The sequence below is a fragment of the Bombina bombina genome, chromosome 9 (genome assembly GCF_027579735.1).
Source record: "Bombina bombina isolate aBomBom1 chromosome 9, aBomBom1.pri, whole genome shotgun sequence".
In the NCBI taxonomy this organism is placed as follows: Eukaryota; Metazoa; Chordata; class Amphibia; order Anura; family Bombinatoridae; genus Bombina; species Bombina bombina.
Window position 1 is genome coordinate 75,732,814 of NC_069507.1, and position 12,163 is coordinate 75,744,976.

At 37.2% G+C, this 12,163-nt stretch overlaps 1 protein-coding gene across 2 annotated transcripts in view; it reads left to right on the forward strand.

The window, feature by feature from the left end:
- Window positions 1–12,163, forward strand: part of PRKG1 (protein kinase cGMP-dependent 1) — a 1,360,211-nt gene that overhangs the window by 1,107,222 nt on the left and 240,826 nt on the right. For both annotated transcript variants that reach the window (XM_053692228.1, XM_053692227.1), the window contains exon 7: window positions 7,012–7,106. In XM_053692228.1, the coding sequence (XP_053548203.1) occupies window positions 7,012–7,106 (95 nt within the window). The remainder of the gene's footprint in view (window positions 1–7,011; window positions 7,107–12,163) is intronic.

Here is a 12,163-nt window from a genome sequence, read left to right on the forward strand (position 1 = left end):
ATGCACTTGTCGAACATTAAACTTTTATCTTGAATTTTTTTTTTCCTTTTGGCAATCTCTTTAGCAAGAAGAGTTTCCCCATTGGCCCCTAGTTATCAAGCCGTCAACCTCAAATACGCTGGAATTCCACAGCGTATTTGTGGCAAGGCTGATTCACCTTAGTTATCAAGCCCTACAGACCGGCAAAAGTAGAATCTGGTGACGTAAGCATCGATCTGCCGGACTCAGTCCAACACAGATCGATTCTTACCTCACTCCAGATGTCCCGAACGCAAGTTCGGCACAATCTGACTACTTTTGGGAGTTATCAAAATCCCAGCAGGTACGCTCGGCACTTTTACGGGCCAGTGTACCTGGTTTTCAATCCGCCGCCTTGGAGGTGGCGGATCCCATAGGAATCAATGGGAGTCAGACCATAGCGAAAGTTCAAGTTCGCTGCTGCCTGACATCCCATTCATTCCTATGGGAAGTCTGTACACCTAACACCTTAACATGTACCACGAGTCTAAGCACCCCTAATCTGTCCCCCCTACACCGCCGCCACCTATATTAAACATTTTAACTCCTAAACCGCCGCTCCCGGACCCCGCCGCAACTGTAAGAAATCTGTTAACCCCTAAACCTCCGCTCCCGGCCCCCGCCACCACCTACATAATACCTATTAACCCCTATCCTGCCCCCCCTACACCGTCGCCACCTATAATATTTTTATTAACTCCTATCCTGCCCCCCCTATACCGCCGCAACCTATAATAAAATTATTAACCCCTAAAGCTAAGTCTAACGCTAACACCCCTTTAAATTAAATCTAATTTAAATCTAACAAAATAAATTAACTCTTATTAACTAAATTATTCCTATTTAAAGCTAAATACTTACCTTAAAATAAACCCTAATATAGCTACAATATAAATAATAATTATATTGTAGCTATTTTAGGATTTATTTTTATTTTACAGGCAACTTTCAATTTATTTTAACTAGGTAGAATAGCTATTAAATAGTTATTAACTATTTAATAGCTACCTAGCTAAAATAAAGAGAAATTTACCAGTAAAATAAATCCTAACCTAAGTTACAATTAAACCTAACACTACACTATCATTAAATAAATTAAATAAATTAAATACAAATACCTACAAATAAATACAAATAAATACACTAACTAAGATACAAAAAATAAAAAAATAATTTACAAACATTATAAAAATATTACAACAATTTTAAGCTAATTACACCTATTCTAAGCCCCCTAATAAAATAACAAAGCCCCCCAAAATAAACAAATTCCCTACCCTATTCTACATTAAAAAGATACCAGCTCTTTTACCTTACCAGCTCTTAAAAGGGCCTTTTGCGGTGCATGGCCCAAAGAAAACAGCTCTTTTGCCTGTAAAATAAAAATACACCCCCCCAACATTAAAACCCACCACCCCCATACCCCTACTCTAACCCAAACCCCCCTTAAATAAACCTAACACTACCCCCCTGAAGATCTTCCTACCTTGAGTCGTCTTCACTCAGCCGAGCCGAATTCTTCATCCAATCCGGGCGATGTCTTCATCCAAGCATGGCGCTGAATAGGTCCATCATCCGGCTGAAGTCTTCATCCAAGCGGGGGGCTGAAGAGGTCCATCATCCGGCTGAAGTCTTCATCCAAGCGGGGGCTGAAGAGGTCCATCATCCGGCTGAAGTCTTCTATCAAGCGGCATCTTCAATCTTCTTTCTTCCGGCTCCATCTTCATCCCGCCGACGTGGAACATCCTTCCTCCACGACGAACTCCCGACGAATGACGGTTCCTTTAAGGGACGTCATCCAAGATGGCGTCCCTCGAATTCCGATTGGCTGATAGGATTCTATGGGCAATCTTGGAACAGGAGAAAAAGGTGATTAACGGGAACAACACTGAACGATGCGTCCATCACCAGGTCACAAGTCTCCTGATCAGATTGCCCACAGGTACCTCTCTTATACTGTTCACTTACGTAACAGTTCTGGCACAAATCCACAGACCCCAGGCTGCTCCCTTCAAGGTTGGCTGAGGCCCAAGGCATCTGGCCAGTCTGCTTTAGCCTCACCCAAGCTTATCAGGGGCATACCAAGGTACTTTCCCTCACGTGTTCCTAAACTCAATGCCGTCATTTTTCATATTTTCTGCTTAAACATTATACATCTGATTATGTGTTCTTACTTCTGTCAAATACATCAATAATAGTTTTAACAATCTTTCCATAGATATAATTAATAATAGCTAAACCACCATAATGGCTTTATTACTTAGCCTATTGCAATTAATAATAATTAATCCTTTAACATCTAGCTAGCATTAACCCCTCTACTAATGTGTTATCAAGATGTTCTTTTAGTGTCAGTGAGTGACCCCTGTCAAAGTTACACCCTCGTTCTGTCTGGGTTTTGACTTCTTATCATTAGTATCCATCGGTTGTTTACCACTATAGCATGACTTAGTGAAATACAGTGTCATCTACTTGAAATTAATAATTCACTCTGTTAAAGGCACACTCTCTTAAAGGCAAAGTCACGCAAGTTAATGCAAGTGTCTTGTACTTTCACTCTCTTAAAGGCAAAGTCACACAAGTTGAAGCAAGTGTCTTGCACTTTCACTCACTTAAAGGAAAAGTCACACAAGTTGAAGCAAGTGTCATATGAGCAATCACCTCAACCACTTTCCTTACACATGCTACTAGGGCTGCACGAATAATCGCGGATGTGGTTTTAAACCATGATTAATCACTGCGGTTTTAAAACTGCAAGAGTACGCCATTTTTTTAAACAAAAAAAATATCTTCAGATGTGTCTGTACTGCATTGATTTGTATGTGATTTCTTGCAAACCAGCTCCATCTAGTGGTTGCTTTTAGCACACATTTGTAAAATGGCTGTTTTACTTTCACTTTCTGTTTGTGATCTCAGTAGCAGCCGATCAATCTATAGAAGTCTAAAAGCAGAGCCCATGCAGGAGACTGAAGAGGAAGGAAAGCCACTTACTTTTATTTCCCCCTAGTGATGTCTGCAGTCTGAAACTTAGGGTATGTAATCATTATGGAACCTCCCACACAATATCCTGCTCTCTAAGATACAGCTCAAATACATAGCAGATGCAGTAAACCCCACGGCTGCCAAAAAGGCTAAAACTGCAGTCCCCTCTGCTAGCTAGCTGCTGGGTTAACTGCATCTACAATTTATTTGATATCGGCAAGAAACAGCATTTCTGAAAGGAGCAGCCCCCCACCCCTACTGCTATATGCCTGTATTGGATTCCTGGACAGGAGCAGGGCTCATTTTCTGTCAAGATAAAATGTGTAGAAAAAGAATAAAAATTATATATATATATATATATATATATATATACACACATACACACACATATATGTGTGTGTAACTGTGTATGTGATTGTATAGATTTATGTGTGTATATATATATATATATATATATATATATATACACACACACACACACACACATGTGTGTATGTGATTGTATATATATATATATATATATATATATATATATATACAAACTTCAGAAGGGATCCCACACTCACTGCTTAGCCTCAGCCTCCGGGGTGCACTTAAACCATTGATATAAGCAAAAAAATAAGAAAGGCACTCTCCGTATAAATAGTAATATTTTACTTTGGTGAACGTTTTCGGGGTTACCCCCGTCCTCAGACCTTACTATATATATTTACACATACACATATGTGGTTTTTATTGTTATGCTCCCAGAGTGTATTGGACATTGAGAAACATGTACATTAAGATTCTGTAGTGTTAAATAAACTTTTTATTGAAAAATTAAGGTGTTATAGTAATTCTTAAGAAAATCGCAATCATGTTTTTTGTTTTTGTTTTTTAAATCACAGTTCCCTCCGCTTATCACCCAGCCCTACATGCTACTAAGGATTTCCGTAAATCTTTCAGTTTGTTTTGTATTCAGGAAAGTTGAAAGATCAGATGTTTCTTTGTCTTTTTGGTTGAAAAGTTTAATTCGTATGACTTAATTGGAGGCGGGTCAGTCACCACCTAGAGGAACACTCAACTCATTCAGTTTCAGCTTCCTGGGTCTTCAAAAATAAGGGCTTCTGTAGAACAGATTTACAAGGCTGTTACTTGGTCGTCCTTGCATACTTTTACCAAGTTCTATCATTTTGATGTTTTTGCCTCGGCGGAGGCTGCTTTTGGGAGGAAGGTTCTTCAGGCAGTAGTTCCTGATACATGAGTGCCTGCCTTTTACTTCTCCCACCCATATTTTCTTGGACTCCATAACTTGGGTATTGATTCACAAATTTAAGGATTGTGGGCTCTCACTACTATTAGAAAGAAAACATAATTTATTCTTACCTGATAAATTTATTTATTTCTTAGTAATGAGAGTCCATGAACCCACCAGAGAGTTTTTGTTTTTCTCTTGGTGACGGCCGTCCAAGTTTGCATGTCTGTACCCTATTATCTTTCTTGCTTCTTATTATCCTCGGTTATATTAAAGGGACAGTCAAGCCCAAAAAAAACTTTCATGATTCAAATAGGGCATGTCATTTTAAACAACTTTTTTTTCTTTTATCAACAATTTTGCTTTGTTCTTTTGGTATTCTTAGTTGAAAGCTAAACCTAGGAGGTTCATATGCTAATTTCCTAGACATTGAAGTCCACCTCTAATCTAAATGCATTTTGACAGTTTTTCACCACTAGAGGGCATTAGTTCATGTGTTTCATATAGATAACATTGAGCTCATGAACATGAATTTACCTAGGAGTGAGCACTGATTGGTAAAATGCAAGTCTGTCAAAAGAAATGAAATAAGGGGGCAGTCTGCAGAGGCTTAGATACAAGATACCTTACCATATAACAAAGCAAAAAAGCGGACGGCTGGGTATCATGAAAATTAAAAGTTCTTTATTCCAAAAAATGTTTTAAAAACAGAGGGTCAAAAAGTGAAGCATAAGTGATCAGAGCACACATAAGCACCAAGGGATAGGCTTGCTTACGCGTTTCGGCTGTGAGCCGTAATCATAGCATGCTATGATTACGGTAAGGTGTTTTCCAGCCTGATTTAAGCGGAACGGCTCCCTGCTAAAAGCCCTTTCTCCACTTGGATGATTTAAGTCCTGGACCGAGGGGTATGCTGATACTCTCCCATCACCACTTTACACAAGACTTTTTGAGTTTGCTGAATTTGCTCCTGTTGCGGTAATTGGAGCTGATTGCATACTGGAATTTATTTATTTATATCATCTATACAAGCTTGCCAACCACCTGTCTATCTGGGAAGGAGTCCTATGGATATAAAAACCGCAGCGAGTTTGACTGACAGCTACCTTCTACACCCGGATTTGTCCATTGATTGAAGCGGTGCGAGAGATTGGTCCTTGACGTAGTGACGTCAGCGTGTAGGTTACACGCCTCCCGACCTGGTTTGGGAACTGACCGAAGACGCCACGCTACTGCTACACAGCCTGGTTCTGTGACGAGGAATATCCGGGATAGCTGTAAGTTCGTGCGGACTCATATTTAGGTGGTGAGACACCTTTTTTTCTGCAGCTTTGAACTCACATTTGTTTTTGTGCCTATGTGTGTGGGACATGTACTATATGGGTAACTGCAGTCACTTGACTGGTTTCGTCAATTGTTATATGCACATTCCATTTTAAGGAGAGCTACCCCCCAGTCCAGTGTACACTATAGGGTATACTTATATCCATAGTGCCAGAGTTGGGACATTACTAATATTGTGTGAACTCTATCCACTATTTCTCTTTTGGTGTTTCTTTAGATACAAGATAATCACAGAGGTAAAAAGTATATTATTATAAATGTGTTGGTTATGCAAAACTAGGGAATGGGTAATTAAGAGGTTATGTATCTTTTAAAACAAGAACAATTCTGGTGTTGACTGTCCCTTTAAATACTGGTAGGGATGGGGAAGTAGGAGGGATATGTGAAACTCTGGTATAGGGTGTATTTGCCTCCTCCTGGTGGTCATTTAATGTAATTCCCAAATGTAAGGTTTGTGGACTCTCACTACCAAGAAATAAATTAAAAGGGCCATAATACCCAAATGTTTAAACACTTGAAAGTGATGCAGCATAGCTGTAAAAAGCTGACTAGAAAATATCACCTGAACATCTCTATGTAAAAAAGAAAGATATTTTACCTCAAACGTTTCTCAGTAGCCACATCCAATTGTAAAGGACTTCTAAGCAGCAAATCAGTATGTCTGTCCCAGGACAGCGGAAGGCGTGAGCTTACATGCACTCTCATCTTATTTCCCTATTCAGTTTAAGGAAGTTTACTATGAAATCTCATGAGAGTTAAGTGAAATCTCATGAGATCACAGTAAAAGAGTTCATGACCTCAGCTCTGCTGATGCTGATTGGCTGCTGTTCATTTCTTCATTTATTTATTTTTTTTACCTGCAGCTGGGCACAGATGAGTATAACTTTTTACACAGAACTTACTCTGCTGAACTGAGGAGATTGTGAGGTAAAATATCTTCCTTTTTTACATAGAGATGCTCAGGTGATATTTTCCTGTCAGCTTTTTACAGTTATACTGCATCAGTTTCAAGTGATTTAGCATATGAGTATTATGTCCCTTTAATTTATCAGGTAAGAATAAATTATGTTTTTAAGCAACTTTCCAATGTACTTCTACAATCTAATTTGATTAGTTATTTTTGTATACTTTGTTAAAATGCATACGTAGTTAGGCCCAGGAGCAGCAAAGCAGTACGGGAGCTAGCTGCTGATTAGTGTCTGCACATATATGAACTGCCATTGGCTCACCCAATGTATTCAGCTAGCTCACAGAAGTGTATTGCTTCTCCTTTAACAAAGGATTCCATGAGACTGAAGCTAATTTGATGATAGAAATAAACTGAATGGTTGGTTAAAATTGAATGCTCTATCTGAATCATGAAAGAAAAAAATGTGAGTTTTCGTGTCCCTTTAAGTCAAAGCAGCTCTTTACATAATATGTGTTCTTAACAGGTAAACGTTACTCGAGAAGATTCTCCTAATGAAGATCCGATATATATACGCTCTTTAGAAAAAGGTGACTGGTTTGGGGAGAAAGCACTTCAAGGGTGAGTACTCAAGATCATTTTTAATTCAGTAATAATATGATTATAGAAAATAGATGTATGAATATTAAAGGGACATGAAACACGTTGAGACTCAATATAAAATTGTTATGCATAGTAAAAAACGTTGCAATATACTGTCCTTGTTTTTTGTCCTCTTTTTGTCTGTAATTTTTCAGAAAATGTTGTGTTTTCTATTTCCTGCATATTGCATCAGCAGCTCAAATAAGTGGGTTTTAAAAAAAGAACTGTAAAACAATGAAAATAATGCTATATCCACACTTGTACCAAGACTGGATTGGCCTCTCCAAATAATGCAACTGGGGAGGGAGTATTTGGCCACTGAAAAACAAGTGCAGTGAGGTGTTAATGTATTGAGAAATATTTCACACTTGACTGGTATGTGAATTTGTTGCAAGACTATAGAGAAATCTTTCAAACCCCTTACAATGTCCATAATTATAAGTAAAAACAAAATAGCAAAAAATATTTTTTTTAAACCGTTATTTTATTTCTTGTAATTTGTAACCTAAAAGCCCCACATATACTTCACATTGCTTCTAGATTTGTATGAGAGTTTTCAAGCGTTTCTTGTTTGCAGTAGTTAATCTTCTGTCAACAATATGAATATAGGTGTTAACTGAGGCAATGTTTACTGGTCTCAGGATAACAGACATCTCAGGACTTTGTTACTTGTCTCTTTTATGGCCCAACTATCTAAAACTTTCTTGCCTGACACAATTATGTAAGAAGTCTCCTCAATATTGCAATTTCCCTCAAATAATTTTAGAAAGGCAGATTTTACCTTGATATATGCTTATCTTGCTATGCAGAGTTCTGTTTGTGAAGGAGAGACACCAACTTTACATTATAATGCTAAAACAAGTGATATCTCTCCATGCTGGTGAGATTTTGATCATCAGACCCTTAGGGGCCGTTTTATCACGGCCCGAATGGGGCCGTATACCCCTGTTTCCGCCACCGAAAACAGGAGTTAAGAAGCAGCAGTCTTAAGACCGCTGCTCCTTAACTCGTACGCCATCTCTGAGGCGGCAGACAGCAATCCGCCGGATCGAATACGATTGGGTTGATTGACAACCCCTGCTAGCCGCGAATCTGTAGGGGGCGGCATTGCACAAACAGTTCACAAGAACTGCTTGTGCAATGATAAATGCCGACAGCGTATGCTACAGCGAATCATGTCCGCCAGACACTTGATAAATCGGCCCCTTTGTCACTGGATGCTATTATTGTGATGGGGCAAGAACCTATGGCACACACAGGGGATAGTCACACAGAGCAGTAGGGCAGCACAGAATTTCAATTGTGTCTATGCACCAAAAGCATTATGAAAAAAAATCAAAACAACTTGAGAGAATCAAATTAGATTTTATTAAAGATATCCCAAACCAAAATATCTTCAAACGTTCTTTCTTAAAAAAGCACTCCCTTGATAAAATAGCTATCATCATGCCAAATCCCACATCTGTTAAACCCTTTCATCCTGAGACCAGTGACTATGTATGTCAATGTAATTCATTTTTTCACGAAATAAAAAAAAAAACAGAATCTAGTCATTCCAAAGTTGGACATTTATGAAAAGATCTCACTGTGGTAATGTGTATTATATAAAGTCAATGAGAATCTGTTTACCTAGGAATGCGATTTCATAAATAATAACACAAACAATAAAAAAGTTGACTTTGAACATAGTGCTGTTATATTTCATTATAGATCAAGAAACGACCAAGCCCTGAGCCACAATTAAATATATCAATACGTTAAATAATTATATGAAATGTGAAGTTGTATGTTCTCTACCAAAAGTAATTACTGTACTGTTCCAACATTTTATAAATAAAAGCAATTTTTTTTGCCTCGTTTATCTAACATTCCCATCATCAACTAATATTTCTGTGAGAGAAAAACTTCAGCTACTGAAGGCGATTTATGTATTTGAATGTGTTCTTTTATTTTTTTTATTTTTGTATTCTTGGCATGGTTTATTTATTTAATATTTGCCTGATTGTTTGAATTGTTTCTACAAAAAAATCAATAGATATCTTTTGGGAGTACATAATTCAACAGTATTCTCTTTAAAGCTTTCTGTTGGTTTTGTAAAAAAAAAATGTGAAGACCGATGAAGAAAACATAATACATAATGGCTATTTTCTCAAGTTAGTTAGGCGGTTTAAATTTAACGTTTTTTTTAAAGGGACAGTATACACCAATTTTCATATAACTGCATGTAATAGACACTACTATACAGAATAATATGCACAGATACTGTTTAAAAACGTACTTAGAAGCTTCCAGTTTCGCTCTGTTTAAAAGGTTACTGGAACACCCACTACAAATCGGAAATAGCAGACACTCCACCCCCTTCCTTTGCATATAAAAAGACCCTTTACACAAGCAGGAGCAAGCTGGAGTAGGTATACATCAGTATTCTACTAAAACTTTGGGGCTTGGTTAGGAGTCTGATAATCAGAGCAATGTTATTTAAAAGTAAGCAAAACTATACATTTAAAAAAAAAAAAACTGTATGGGCTATATATATAAATGGATCATCTACAAAACATTTATGCAAAAAAATCTAGTGTATAATGTCCCTTTAAGCATTGGGAAAGTTTTAAGAATTTTAAGTATGTTCTATTCCACATATGTGGTTCTGTTTCTTTTGGGTTGAACATTTAAACTTAAAAAAAAGTCTTGTAATGCTAAGTATCATAACAGTGAATTGTGGAAATAGAGAATACAAGGTAACATGAAGGAGGAGAAATGTTTCTTAAAATATTTCACATGGAGAATTCAGAGAACAAGATTTAAAATGATCTATTTTGTGTGTTTTTTTAAATATTTTTTATTAAAGTTTAGCAAGAATAATCAATAACATAGCAAGATACTCCTTTAGTAAAAACAAATATGTTAAGTCAAAATAAATATTAAAAAAACAGATTGTGTAAAAAAAACCTATTTATTCATCCATCCATCTTATCTGTCAAATCTATATATCCAGTCTGTCTGTCTATACATCTATCTATCTATCTACCTATCTACCTATCTATCTATCTATCTATTATTATTATCAGTTATTTGTAGAGCGCCAACAGATTCTGCAGTGCTATAAACATTGGTCTAATATGCAAAGTAATAATTATGGGAGATAAATGGATAGAGGGCCCTGCCAAGAGTTGCACTGTTGAAAATCAAGCTCTCATGAAAGTGATCTACAAAGCAGCTAGGCTCATAGGCTTACATGCTAAGGGGGTTCAGGGGGTGACAAAAGGAGGAGAGGAACTAAGGTAACACATTTTAGTGTATACTGTATGCATCTCTGAGCAGTAGAGTCTTTAATGGAGCGCTTGGAATTTTAAAAACTAGGGGAAAGTCTTGTAGAGTGAGGCAGAGAGTTCCAAAAGGTGGAGACCAATCTGGAGAAGTCTTATAGACGGGAATGTGAGGAGGTAATAAGAGAGGAGGAGAGAAGGAGGTCATGAGCAGAGCGAAGGGGACAGGAGGGAGAGTATCTGGAAACAATGTCGGAAATATGGGGGCGAGCAGTGTTATATTCTGAAGGTTAGAGGAAACCAGTGAAGGGATTGTCAGAGAGGTGCAGCATGATGAGCGAAGTGTAAGGAAGATTAGCCTGGCAGAGGCATTTATCATAGATTGTAAGGGAGATAGACGGCTGCTACGGAGGCTGAAGAGGATGGAGTTGCAATAGTCTATCAATCTATCTATCTATCTATCTATCTATCTATCTAATCTTTTTATCTAATATATCTAATCTATCTAGTCTGTCTGTCTGCCTATCCCTCTCTCTATCTTTCTGTCCATCCTTCTATCATTATTCAGCTTACACAGGTAGTTTTATATATTTTTCATCCTGGATCAGCATTTGTCTGTCAACTTATGCATATAATGATTGCCCAGTGTTTGTAGCCTCTATTCTGTTGGAGCTTCAGGTTGAGACTTACTGGAATTTAGTGAAGAGTTGTTTCATGTAATAGAATATTCGCAGTTGTTTTCAGTATGACAGTGCAGTGAAATGACAACACAATACATGTTTAATTGGAAAGAAAATAAAAGGCTGATACAATTTAGTACACGCTAGTGAGGGTTCAGTACACCAATCAAACTGGTATAATGCTAGTCATTCATTTGTAATAAATCATGTTTATAAATGTAACTTTAGAGCGTCACTTTCTAACATACAGATTGATACCTTTGTGACACCCTCATTGCTGTTTATAGTTACAGTATGCGGAGAATTGTGCACTATGAATGGCAGCCGAGTGTGAGGAGTGAACGTTCTCACCAATTTACTTCTCCATATACTGCAACACTCACACCTTGGGTTTAGATCCCAAAATGGACATTCCTTGACTATATTCATTTTTGAAATATGTTTATTATTTTAATTGCATATTTTACGGCAAAATAGTTCATGCATCCACCACCATTGCTGCAATGTAATATATTAATTTACCCTATATATATATCCTAGTTTAGATGTCTGATCTGTATCTAAATTATGGTCCGTAGGAGCCTACATTCAGTCTAGACTAAACAAGAACAGTAAAACTCTTTCAAATGTTTATTTATGCATAGAAACTGCAGTTATGAGTATTATTTATGTTGCCTGCATTTTTGTGTAATTTAAAATTATGTGTGTGTCTGGGGGGAGAGGTTCCCCTGGTGCAAGATGCACTATACGGACCTTGCTCCATTAACATGCTACACTGTGATTGTTTAATATGTGCAGGAGCTCATTATAATATACTCGCACTTATGCTAAAGATTACACCTCAAAATAAATTTGTAGCAATCAAATTCTATTGCATAGGGAAAGAGTTACTATTAATTAATTTAATTTGGCTGTATATATTACTAAAATGTTCAAAATTACACATGCTAAAGGGGGGGGGGGGTCAAATATAAAAACAATGTCATGCCAGATGTGGCCTATTTACTATAATCTGCAAGGTTCTGCTTTTACTGCATATATATGTATTTAGTGCTTGAAGAGACATTAAACACTAAGGGCTAGATTACAC